This window comes from Corapipo altera, unplaced genomic scaffold (genome assembly GCF_003945725.1).
Source record: "Corapipo altera isolate COAL_440 unplaced genomic scaffold, ASM394572v1 69, whole genome shotgun sequence".
Classification (NCBI taxonomy): Eukaryota; Metazoa; Chordata; class Aves; order Passeriformes; family Pipridae; genus Corapipo; species Corapipo altera.
This window is the reverse complement of record NW_020884908.1, coordinates 155,895-168,758: the sequence shown is the minus strand read 5'-3', so window position 1 is coordinate 168,758 and position 12,864 is coordinate 155,895. Positions and strand designations below refer to the sequence as shown.

Genomic DNA, 12,864 nt, shown 5'->3' with positions numbered 1-12,864 from the left:
CGGACCAAGCCCCCGGCCACGGCCCCAAGCCCGAGGCGAGACCACCGCCCCGCCACTCCCCGCGCAGGGCAAGGCGAGGGAGGGAAGGCAGCAGCGCTGGTCGATCCCCTCCTCCCGGGCGCAGGGGGAGGAGGAAGCAAGGGAAGGGGAAGGAGCGAGCCCGTGGAGCCGCGGCGGCCGGCGCTGAGCTCGGCGGGGCGAGGGGAGGGAGGGGAGCGGAGCCCCCCGCGGCCGGTCCCGGCGGGAGGGTCCCGGCGGGGCGCGGGGGCGGTGCCACCGGCGCGGGGCGGTGGCTGGATCCTGGATCCTGCCCTGGGACGCCGAAGTTGCGGCGGGGCGGCGGCCGCCCCTGTCGTCGCTCCCGATGTCCGTGTGACTCGGCGGCGGCGGCGAGGAGGAGGAGGAGGAGGAGGAAGGGGGGACCCTCCCGCCTCAGCCCCTCTCGCCGCTCCGCTCCGGCGGGTTGTTGTCCGAGCGAGACAGGCACACACACACCCCGCGCCCCGTCCCGCCCCTCGCCCCGCAGCCCCGGGAGGCCGGGGCGGGCGCGGTGCTGCCGCCGCCGATCGGGGCTTCCTCGGCCCGGGCGCCGGTGCCGTCGCCGCTGCCTGAGGAGAAGGAGGAGAAGGAGGAGAAGGCGAAGGAGGGAGCGCCCCGGCGGGCAGCGGCGCAGCCATGAGCGGCGGGGAGGTGGTCTGCTCGGGCTGGCTCCGAAAGTCCCCGCCGGAGAAGAAGTTGAAACGCTACGTGAGTGCCCTCTCCCACTCGCGGGCCGCGCTCCCCTTCCTTCTCTCCCTCTTTTCCCCGCTTGTCTCCCGAGGGACTCCGCGCTCGCCTCCCGCCCGGCCCGGCCCGGCCTCCCCGCGCGGTCCCTGCCGGCCGGGCCCGGGCCAGCCGCTCTCCCTCCCGGCCGCCTCCCTCTTCCAGCCGGGACTTCAGCTCGGCACGTCCCGTCCGGCTTCCCCAACATTTCCCCCCCCCCCCCTTTTTTTTTTTTATTTATTTCCCTACTTTTCTTTTTTTTCTCCTCTCCCTTCTTTTTTTTCCCCCCCCTTATAAAAAGGTTCGCTGAGCGGTCAGATGTTTCCAGCCCAGCTTTTTATCGCCTTTCCGAGGGAGTCGGGAGCAGGGAGGGGGGCGGAGTTTTCCCCCCTCTTCCCTGTGGATCCGGGGCTCGGTCTATATGTATTTTTAAACGTAAACACTTGCCGTGCCGGTGGTGGTGCCCGATCACAGGGAGGGCGGGGGGGCGCCCCGGCGCTCGGGAGCCGCTCCCGGCGGGATCGCAGCCGGGGCTGTCGGCCCGGAGACGGCGGGAGCCGAGGATGCCCCGGGAGCGCTCCCGCTGGGGCCGGGGGGGAGCTCTGCCCTTGCTCTCCGCACCGGGAAGAAGGCGGAGGGAGTTGTAAGAGAAATGCCTGTCTCTTCTCCCGAAGTTGTTCCCGCTGTTGCTCGGCAGTGGCTGCGCTCGCAGGGGCTGCAGCGGAGCGGACACCGCGCTCCTGGCAGGAAAATGGAGCGCGTTTGCTGAGCGGGCAGATTCCGTGACAGGGCACAGCGGAGCTGCGGGGCCGCCGGGGAGGCTGTCAGGTCACGTAGGAGGGATGGGTGATGCCAGGAGTCATCGCTGCTGGCTGAGCCCTTTCCCATTGGCGCCCGGCTCGCTTCGCGGCATCTGTGTAATTGGGACAAAATGTTGGGCCTTCTTTTTTTTTTTTTTTCTTTTCTTTTTTCTTTTTCCAGTGTTGGTTGTTGTTTTTTTTTTTCTCCCTTTTAAGCAGCTAAACTTTCAGATTTGTTTGAGAATCTGTGAATTACGGGTCTTAACGTGACCTTGTTGTTTTCATCTGTTAGCGATTAGCAACCACTTCTCGATGAACTGTTGCTCTTATGGACGTGTGTTTGTGTTTTTTTTTTTTTTTTAAATGCCAGGAAACTGGTGAAATGAGACTCTGTTTAAATTAAAAAATAATATTTGGGATAGCCCACTCTCTGGTTCCCAATGGCAAGAGTCCTGTTTGTGCGAAGGACACAGGATCAGACTTGCAAAGGGAACATCCTGACGGGACATAGCAGGGTTCTGCTTCCCTGCTGAATTGGACATGGACTGTATTTTTGGCCAACTCTCCATGTCTATTTGTGTATTCACAGGATGCCTCTTTACCAGCATGTAGGAATTAGGCATTAATATTTTTTAAAAGTTTGAAAAAATTTCCCACTCAGACTCTAAATCCTGTACAGTTGTGCTGTCTGTTAACAAACAGAGTTGTAAGCGAGAGTTTGCCCTCCTAAATCAATCCCATAAATCAATCCCTAAATATGCCAGCTTTCTTTCCGTGTAGCTGGCCCTTCAGTGTATTTATAGCCATGCTTCCATACTGGAATCACACAGAACCTTTGAGGGGATAACCCTCACTACAGCATTGGTCAAGTGTTTCCCTGTCTGAAAGAGGTAAATCCTTAATTTTCACTTGAAAAGGGGGACCTGCTTTTTGAGGAGGCAGAGTGATAATATGGAAAGCTGATATGAACATGACTTGGTTTATCATCTTCATGCATTGTAGGCCATAAGGTCCTGAGTTTAAATCTTGCACGTTGTTTTCTGTGTGTATAAAAGAAAGGTGCTGTTTAGAGGAGGACTTCAAGTAACATTCCTCCTGCTCCTCTGTAGTACCAGGTCGGTTGTAGGCTGGAGGTTCATGCTCACTTCAAAGACCTAAAAGTGACCTTGACATTCTGGTCGCCGTCTTTGAACAAACAAAAAGTTGACGTCCTTAAGACGATGAACTTTAGCTGAGTGCACTGACTGAAGGGTTGGCCTGTGCTCTCTGTAATTCTACGCTTAAGCGAAGGCGCAGAAGAGAGAGAGAGAGCTGTGTTTTTTTTAAAGCCATATTTTATAGTGGTGATATTTCAAGGGGCTGCACCAGATGAAAAGATGGGAAAGTGATTTCGATAGGAAATGGCTTTTCTGCAACGCATACTTCTCACATGTATATATGGAAAATTGTAGCTTCACGCTCTATTAGTTTTTGCATGCGAGTGTTGGGGCAGACCCAGGTTACCATCTGGAAAGGGAGATAAAAAGTCTAAAATCGCAGTTAAATGTGGTTTCAGTTCTTAGGAAGGGCGTAAAGGAGCACTTTGAAGCTAGTACATAGGCATGTGTTTCACAGGGACTTCAATTTTTAGTTTGAAACAGTGGGACATGGTATTAAAGCTGGCTTACAGTCATTTTGAGGCTAAAAAAAGAAAAATCTCCAACCAACCCTGTCCTGCAGGTGGAAAAGTCAGATTTCCTTTAATGTATGCCTTAATGTCAATGTCTGTTTGCCTCCTTAAAGGGAGTTCTATTCTCATGCCTCATTCATGTGTTTTTGGTATGAATTAACGTTCTGATAGCCATTGGCACCTGCTGTTGGTTCCCTGGAGCCGGTATTCAGAACAGTTTGATGGAATAGAGTGGCTGCTTCCAGCAGCAGATCTCTGAGGAAAGTACTTTTGGTGCCAGCTGGGGGTCCAAGATGGGGATGTGGATTTAGTGGAGGAGAAGGGGAAGGGAGCTGGGACTAAATCCGGCACAGGCCTCCACAGCCTATGCTGTGGTTGCACGAGTGCCTGAAAGAACTTGTTTGTGCAGAGGGATGGAGGAGTGCTAGATTTCACAGCTTCTGCTAGCCTCTTATATGTTTTCCTTTCTTCCCTTGTTCTGTTGCCTTCAACTTTGCAAACATTTACGTGCTTTACCTGCTGTACCTTTTCTGCTCTGGTCCCCTTATTTTTAAGGATGCAGTTGGAAAGCCCGTTTCTCCCCATCTGTCCTTTATGAAGTGATAGTAAGCCTTGGCTTCGTGGTTTTCTGCTACGTTGCAGTTCTGCTGTGCACGTGCCAGTTAAAATAGCTGATTCTTTGTGGTAGCAGCATAGAGGGTTTTTTACTGCCATTATGCTATGAAACCACCAGATATTTAAACACAGCTGTCCTTGGTAAAGCAAGGGAGAAGAGCTGGCGCGAATGGGAATAAGTCTTAAATTCTCTCCTAGAACTACTACACTTTTGTCTTGGGTAGACTAGGGCTCAGTATGACAACTGGATGTGCTTAGAATCAGGGTCTTAGCATTGATGGTTGGTTTATGAAACCAGTTTGTAGAAAGTCTACTGAGGTAATATAATAATTCTCAGTATTGTGAGGGAATGTCATTAATATAAATATCTCTAAGGCAGGTGCCAAGTGGATGGTGCCAGACTGTTTTCAGGGCAAGGAGCAATGGTCATAGACTAAAACACAAGAAGTTTCGCCTCAACATGAGGAAGAACTTATTAACCTTGAGGGTGGTAGAGCACTGGAACAGGCTGCCCAGAGAGGTTATGGAGTCTCCCTCTCTGGAGACATTCCAAACCCACCTGGACGTGTTCCTGCATCACCTGCTCCAGGTGACCCTGCCTTGGCAGGGGGGTTGGACTAGACTATCTCCCTTCCAACTCTAACAGTTCTGTGATTCTAATGTGTCCTACTTAGAGTAAAATACATTTTATTTGATAAAAGATAAAACTCCATCAAAAATATCCTGCATAGACTAAACACTTTTTGGGGTAAGTTGGTTCAGATTTTTCTGTATCTAGAAGACTTCCCTGCACTTCTGAGAGTTCTTAAGATGTTTTTGAAAGTAAATTAGGAATCAATTTTGATGTAATTGTTACTAAAAATCCTGTGGTTATTTGACTATTCCTATTGATTGTGCATTTAATTATTTAAAAGCAAAGAGTGTAAAAATGAGAAATAGGCCTGAGCTCCCTAGGACATAAGGGGCACTGATGTAATTCAGACAAGGCTACAAATAGTATCTTCTGACTTTCTAATCTTTTCAGTCATAGACAGAGACTTGAAAAGTGCCAGACTATTAAGCTTAGTTATTGATGTTTGAAATAGAGGCTCAGACAGTATGGGTACAGAAGTGGAATATTTTGCTGTGGTTTATTTGGCAGTTGCTCTTTGGCACTAATCACATAGGTGCCTCTTCTGTCTTGAGTAATACTTAAATGTGCTAAGATATGTAATGGTGTTAAGAAATGTTTTATTCAGCAGAATAGTTGTAATTTGGTAAAAGCTGCAGTGCCTGACAAAGGCCCTTTTTCTGGAAGACACCTGTTTGTGTTAAAGCTTTTTTTTGTGATCTTTCATCAGCATAGTGAGCAAATTTAACAATCCGGTTGGTTTACAGGAGAAAGAAACAAGATGAGCTAGTTTGACATCATTCAGTGCTGTCCCTGTGGAGCTGGGTCAAGTTAAGTTAACTCAAGACAGATGTGTAATCAAGTACCATTATGTGACATCTTAATGTTCTGAACGTGATTGTGCTTGTGCTGCTCCAGGAGTTGCTGAAGACCTTGCAGGAATTGGTGTTTGTGCAGAAAACTTTCCTTCTGGAAGGAAGTCTGCCCCTCCCCTTCTGCTGTGCACTAGTCAGAAAACAGCAGTTTGACTTTTGATCTTTTCAAACATGGGTTAGTAAACCGAAAACCATGAAGTTCAAAGCATGACTAAACACAGTGTTTTTGTTGATTATAGAAGGAAGTTGCATTGTTTCGTGTGCCAACTGAAGATGCTGAATCAGTCTCTGGTATATAGAGGGTTATACCTACCCCCTAAACTTGCTGTTTGGGTGTCTCACATGAGGAGTGTGGAACTCACTGTACAAGTATTTGTGATCTTTGAGAGCGCATCAGCAGCTGGTGTTGACTTTGCTGCCAGAGCTACAGCACTGTTAATGCTTGACCTGTGCTCTGAATCAGCTCCCTGGGAATGGTTTCAGCAGGTAAGAGCAGGCAACAGCGTATAAAACAGATTAAGAAGTCTAATATATGTGTAGCAGGATTATCTTCCACTAGTTATTTTAACTTTTATGTAGTATACCACACTGATGGATACTGTTAATTTAAATGTTTCTCAGCTTGTATGGTCAGACAGTACCTGGACTACTTGGATGTTTTCTCTGCTTGGTGCAAATAGGAAAGTTGGAGGTGTAGGTAACAGATATTGTCCTTTTCCTCTTGAAGTGCAGGTGAACTACTGGACATATGAAATAAGGCAGATATTCTAAATATGGTAAAGGATGTGAAAAATTTTTCTTAGCAACTGCTAAATAATAACCCTTAATTTGGGACCACGATAGCGGAGAAATGAGGAAATAGTCAACTTCTGACTCTTTGTGATGTTGAAGATGGTTCACAATTGGATGTTTAGCAGCTTATGGATATCCTTTCACTATGCTGCTGTATTTTGATAGGTGTGCTAATAAGATTTGGTGCAGCTAATCACAGGGGATTACAGTTCAATGAGGAACTAACAGGGAGCAGTGAGAGGAAGTGGAAAAGCAAACTGATGTCTTCCATTTTCTTGGTGCTGCATAGTGGCTGCCCCTCCATGAATGCACGAGGTCTTGCAGCATTGAATAATTCAGTGTAAGCAACACATGTACTAAGCAGAGGAAATAATGAAATACCATGAATTTGACTTCCAATTATACGCAGATGAGCTTGTTTTGCACGCCTCTTAGTCAATCATAAGCCCCAAGCAGATGTGTGAAAAGTGAATTGGATGTATTGAAAAATGAATGTTTTATTGGACAGTTTAGCTTAAAAAAGTGTAGGCCTTGACTGCCGAAATGAGCACCAATTCTGGAAGCCTTTGGTTGACCAGTTCACTCTTTTAGCTGAGAGGTAATCCTTCCATTTTCATTGATCTTTTTTGGTATTCAACAGTCCTTTGTTTAGAGAGAGGAAAGTGACAAACAGAACTCTTTCGAGTGTCCTCTTTTCTCTTTAAATTTTAAAACTCTTGGAAGGATGGTTTGATCGTTTCTGAGGCATGGGGGTGTTTTTTTGTGTTTTTTTGATATAACTTCTGGATCAGATAATCGGAATTAAATGTATCTTTATAGACATTTAGAAAACATTCAGTTCCCATTAAATTTGGTTTATGGCTCTGACAGAAAGCTTGGCAAAAAAATGAAGGAACATCAGTGATTCAAAATGTAGTAATTTTAAGGGAAAGAATAAATTTGTGTACTGTAGATGGCTCTGGCTTGGCTATCTTATACTTCTTCAGTTTAACTGTCACCTTTTTCTAGTCTAAAAATAGACGTCACCAAAATATATTGGGTGAAATATTTTCTTAAATCAAGCAGGGGAGTACAACTGATGGGGTGCAAGTTTTGTTTTGATGTAGAGCAAATAAATGTGAAGCAAAGATGCACCTCCTTATTTTTTTCATCCCCGCTTCTGTAGTGTTGCTGTGACAGACTTCTTGAGACCTTTTCAAAATGACCTTGAAATTTTCTGTGCTTCAATGACTAATCATTTTATTGCCAATAGAAGCAATTTCACCTGTTGCAATTTCATGGCAGTATTTCATTAGGAGGGACAGACCTTATGTCATGCAAATGACTTGAGCAAGGCAGGCTGAAAGATCAGACAGAAAGGGATAATCTTGTCAAGGCAGGTATGTGTTGTGTACAGGGGAATATTGTAGGCCAGTGTGATTTGCTGCTGTTTCAGGGACTCTAATGGGAATTCAGCTCCTCATATGTACAAACAACTAGTTCTAAGGCAGTACTGTAGGGTTTTTTTGGTTTGGTGTTGGGTTTTGAGGGGGGAGGTGGGGAGGGAGGATTCTGCCATCTCCCAACTGCAGTAAAATATTGTTTATTCTCAACTCTCCCTTTATCAGTTCTTGATTAGGCTATTGCAGTGGTTCTTTCATGAATTCTGTGGCTTGTTTACCTTAGAAAAAGTATTCATAGTTACAAAAATAATGTTAGCTTTGTAAATATTGTTCACTGAAATATGCTTGTTGTATTTCTTTTTTCTTTAAAAAGCACCCCTGGCTTCCAATAAAAGGTTTCATAGTATGTTTTTTGTACTTGTATTTGCTTCCAGCTGTTGACAAAGGTTTTGTTTCTTCTGATGAATTTTTGAAGCTCCTTGAAACATGCCATACTGCTTTTAGTTGTAAAAAGCAATATTATGTTACGTAGTATCTGCCTGTCTCTTTGGCAGAATCCAGCAGGGAAATGTTTATAAGGTAACTTTCTGTGAGATGAAAGAGACTGAATTAACTGTTGAACTCTCTAACCTGCTTTTTCTTTGTATGTTTTTGTTTTTCTAACTGACGAGAAGGAATATATTTAATTGCATTTTATGCCCCAGAATTACAACTTTAGGATTTAACTCCCTGAGGTTATGGTGACACATTTTTCTTCCCCCTTTTTTTTTTTTTCTGGTAAATAGCAGTTGTTTGGGGTAAATGACAGCATGACAGTTGTCTCTCTTGGAGCTGGTAGCATAATAATATGTAATTAAAAATGTCAGGCAGTTATGTCCATATGGCTTGTGTATCATTATAAATAATATCTGTACATAATGCAAATAATTCTGTTTAAAAACATACCATGAAAAAGAGGCAATACTTTGGCTAGGAAACTGTACCAAGTTCCAATACCAGCTTGTCAGTTCTGGATAGCTGAGCTTAGGCCCCACATCAAGAAGTGAATTAAATGAAAAGCTTGTGCTCGTTTTTATTTTGTACAGCAGTTTATTGGCAGAGTGGTTTAAAAACAACTATGGTTTTTCAGGAGATGTGCTTGTTCTTTTCTCTGAGAATTTCCAGGAAGCCAGGAGAAAGCTTTGCCTTCTCTGCAATTTATAAAAGGAGGTAATTTTTGTCTTCTACCACACGCTGGCTAACCAGGATGAGGAGTCTTGGTGTGGGGTGATGTGCAGGCAAGGCTGGGGATGGCAGCTGGGGATTGGGATAAAACCTTGCCTAGCAGGAGAAAAGCAAACTTGTCCCTTTGCCTGTTTCCCACACAGGAGTTTTCCAGCCAGCTCGCTTGTCACATGTGGGTTGTTCTGCTGCTTTATAAGTGAAAACAACGCCAGATAAACCCTTCGTGGCAGTGGAGATAGTGGCTGTCACAAAGTAAATCTGGTTCCCCACCCACTTCCCAGCACAGCCAGCCTTGGGGCAGGGTGATGGCAGATCTGCTGCCTGCCTTGCTCCGGGTGAGCCTGTCTCCACCCCGGGAGGAATGTGATGGGTTTCAGTGGTGCAGGCCAGCGTGCTCCTCCTGCTCCTCTCTCTGGGGCCACAGCTACTACCAGGCTCTTCAGTATTTCTGCCTCAAAGGGAAAAGGGGGGAAAAAAAAAATCAATCCAAAATTAGATTTTGGGTTATTTTTCTGTGTTGTCCGGGGCTTGGGATTTAAAAACAAAATAAACCCTCTGTAGGTGTTTATTGCTGACAGTAGGAGTTCACAGGATTAGATTTGGGGTATGGAGTAAGAATACAGGGAGCTATTCAAACACAGTTAATACCCTTGCCTTCAAACAGACCTTTGATGCAATCAACACATAAGAATTACAGTCCATTTGGGAGAGTTATTAAAAGGGTAAATAAACACGTGATATCAGATGAAAAATGGATTTTAGGTTTCAAAGTGGAATAATACCCATTTATAAAAAAAAAATAAAAAGAAGCAATTCCAAAAATTATGTGTCAGTTTGTCATTTTCCCTTTGTATGAAGAATAACTGCACTGAGTCACGTAATGTGCTAGACAAATGTTCCCATTCACACTTAATGCATGTTTCTGTTACAGTTTTCTGACGTTTGTGTTTCCATGTAGATTCTTAAGCAGGATCAGATGTAGTAGGGAAGCTGTGCCTGCTTTTGGGATGGTGCAGGGATGATTGCTGCTTTGAAAGGACTGCTTTTGGAAACCAGTCAGTGTAGAGCATGTGAACAGTCCCTTATCTCAGTGAACTCCAAAGTCCATATACAGAATCTAGCAAACATTTATGATTTTTAAAAAAAAGGAATATGAATATCTGTGGTCCTTAAAAATATGGTAAAATACTGGCAGCACGTCTGCCCCTTTTAACACTGAAAAGCAAGGAACGTATTAGGAAAGAGATGGTGGGGATAATTTATTTGGTGCTCCTAATGATTATTACAGGGATTGGTCTGTGAAAAAACCAAGAAAGAGGATGTCAAAGTTATATATGGATTTGATCTGAATTCACAATTTGTCCTTGCATGGTTTCATTAACAAGAAAAAAAAGAAAAAGAAAAAGAGACAGGGAGAAAGTGTGGGGGGGAGGGTTTGCAGTGCAGTTTGAAACACAAGAAACTTGTGTTTCCCAGGACAGATGAGGCAGTGGAACGCTCTGCCATGTGGTATCCACATTGGGAATGCAGGAGATTCCGGGGAGGCTTGGAGAGAATCCCCCAGCTGTAAACATGAGTGCTTGGAGGTCTGGGGTGTGATAAGAGGAGACTTCTAAAGTGTCGAGTTGTTACCAGTTCCTGTGGTTCACTTATGTGATCCAGCCTTTTCCTCATTCTGCCGATGTGAGGGAAGTGTCAGAGGTAGGCTATGGGTGTGATGCCATCTGGCAATTCTGCTTTCCTAGAAAGTAGTGATCTTTATGAACTTAATTTGATGTTTAAGCCACAAACTGACAGAAACTTACCCCTTTTGAATCTGTCACTTGTTGTGTAATTCCATGATTTCTTGTGGTGCTCTCCCTTAAAGAAATGTTTCTTCTTTCGATAATGTGTTATGCTGGGTGATGTTCTCATGGTGGCATTAGATAAACTTGTTGTTTACAAAATCCTTTCCTGTTTCTAAGGGAGATAACTTCAATAAGTGCAAAATATCAGTAACTGTATCTTCCTGAATCTTGCATGTCCTAATGCATCTCCATTCACTGTTTGTGTGCTGTTACTGCTGAAATTATTTGCATCATGGCATGTGAGTAAGTTTTGCAGTCTAATGACTTGTTACTCAGTGTGAAATAATGCTCTTAAAGCTCAAAGCTGAGGTCATGTCACGCTCTTAGTTATGACCTATCTAATACAGTTGTCTGTGTGCACAAATGAAGTTAAATTGCATAAGCTTGTCAGCACTGTGAGAAAGAACTTAAGTTACTCTTCACTACTGAAGGTCTGTTGGCAGAGAAAAGACACTTACATGCACTCAGGAGTCTTTACTAAGATAAAACCTGGTTTTGATTTTTGTGAAGTTTTGGAGAGGGGAAGAGAGAAATGGGGCAGGGGGGAAATCTAAAGTGAAGAGTAGCATTCAAATGACTCATTAGTGTAAATTGGGAAACATAACCCTGGTTTCGTCCCAGGGTAATTTTGTCCCAGGACAAGTAACTACAGAGTTTTCTGCTGTGGTGTGTGCTTCAGTGCTAAATTAATTCACAGTCCTTTGCATTTTTCCTTGATTTGATGGCTCTTTTTCTGTGAATCTCTGCAGCTCCCTGGAAAAAAAAAAAAAAAGAGACCAGGAATTTATTGTCTGATTTATAAAGAGAGTGTCAGGAAGGTCTTTACTGATTGTTTGAGGGAGGCACCACCATCATTTCATAAATTAGATAGTGTTCTTTGGTGGGCTTTTCTTACAGTACAACCATAACTTACTGTGATTCAAATCTGCTGGTATGCTGTTTTTAGCCTTGGAAATGGGCATGTTAATTATGCACAACTATTACTGCAGTTTAAGAAACTAAACTTTTGGTGGGATCTGCCAAACCGTGGATGGGAGGTGCAGAGTGCTAAGCAGCACTGCTGAGATGCTCGATTGCTTCCAACAGCTGCTGGGAAGGCAGTGCTATTCCCATGGGAGTGCTTCTCCTGCTTTCTGCTTACAGGAAGAGGTTTTCCTATCAGTCTCTGCAACCAGCAGCCGACAGAGCTGAAGTATGTTCCTGCCTCCCTTAGCTGGCTGGAAAATGAGCCTTCTTTTTGTCAATCCTTTGCTTCTGGGAGCTGTTGTTTAAAGGGATGGAATGCTCTTCTCTGAAATCTCGCTCTGCTTAAACAAAATAGGGAATAAGGAGGACTGTGATCTGTCCTTTCCAGCTTGGAGACTGAGCTGGACAGATGTTTCTTACTCAGTGCTAAGGAGGAAAGTCCCTGGCTAGGGGCTCTAGAATGAGGGTTAAAAGGTGAAGAAATCCTACAGGGGCCTCCTGCTGCAATGAATGGCTTCAGCCCTGCGCAAGTGAGAGAGAAGATCCAAAACTTGTGTCTCTTTGTCCTTTCCTTCTCCTTCTTCCTCTCATTGGAACTCTTTTGTGTTTATTTTCCTACTTTTAAATTGCATAATTTAGTCCTTCCTGTCACTTCCTAATGTCTGAATCATAGGTAGCTCTTCCTGCCTGCAGTAAACAAACATTTTACTCCTGGCACCTTTCCAAATTGAAATTGTGTTTATGAATGTGTGTGTGGGGGGGTCCCTCTGGCAGTGTGCTTGGGAAGCTAATTCACTTGTGTACAGGTTGGATAAGCTGCTTACTGCATGCTTCTGTGGCCAGCTGATTTCCTTGTCTTTCCTATCTTCTAAACTGATGGAGCTGCTCGGCTGATCAGGACCAGCAGGTGAATGGTAGCAGATGATAAAAGCAGAGTATAAACAGTGGGATGACGAGCCTCTGAAGTTAATAACAGTAGCAACTAGGTTGCCTCGAGTCTTGCTGTTGTTGGTGTCGCCTCTTCTCTCTCTCATACCTTGCATGTACATACAGTGCTGAGATACACAGAGTCTGCCGTTTAACCAGTCACTTGTGAGAAGCTCTGTCTGGTCTAACATTAGGGCTTTGCTCATTTTTTGGATTCTTTCACTGCAAGGCAGGGAGATAACGCAGGGTACTTAGGGACACATGGTCTGCCTCCATCAGCCTGATGGACCTCTTGGACCGTATTTGTAAAAGCTGTGAAATAGGAGTGTATCACTCTCACTTTTCATATTATTATTCCTATTTCTAAGTTTTGAAAAATCCTTCATTTTATTTTT

At 44.6% G+C, this 12,864-nt stretch overlaps 1 protein-coding gene across 4 annotated transcripts in view; it reads left to right on the top strand.

Moving 5' to 3' along the window:
• The first annotated feature begins 313 nt into the window (after positions 1-313).
• GAB1 (GRB2 associated binding protein 1) overlaps positions 314-12,864 on the top strand; it is a 102,823-nt gene continuing 90,272 nt past the window's right edge. Inside the window, exon 1 of one of the 4 annotated variants that reach the window (XM_027652722.1) lies at positions 314-747. In XM_027652722.1, coding sequence (XP_027508523.1) covers positions 676-747 — 72 coding nt within the window. In that variant the 5' untranslated portion in view covers positions 314-675. The remainder of the gene's footprint in view (positions 748-12,864) is intronic. The other 3 variants (XM_027652724.1, XM_027652723.1, XM_027652726.1) reach the window with 3 other exon arrangements.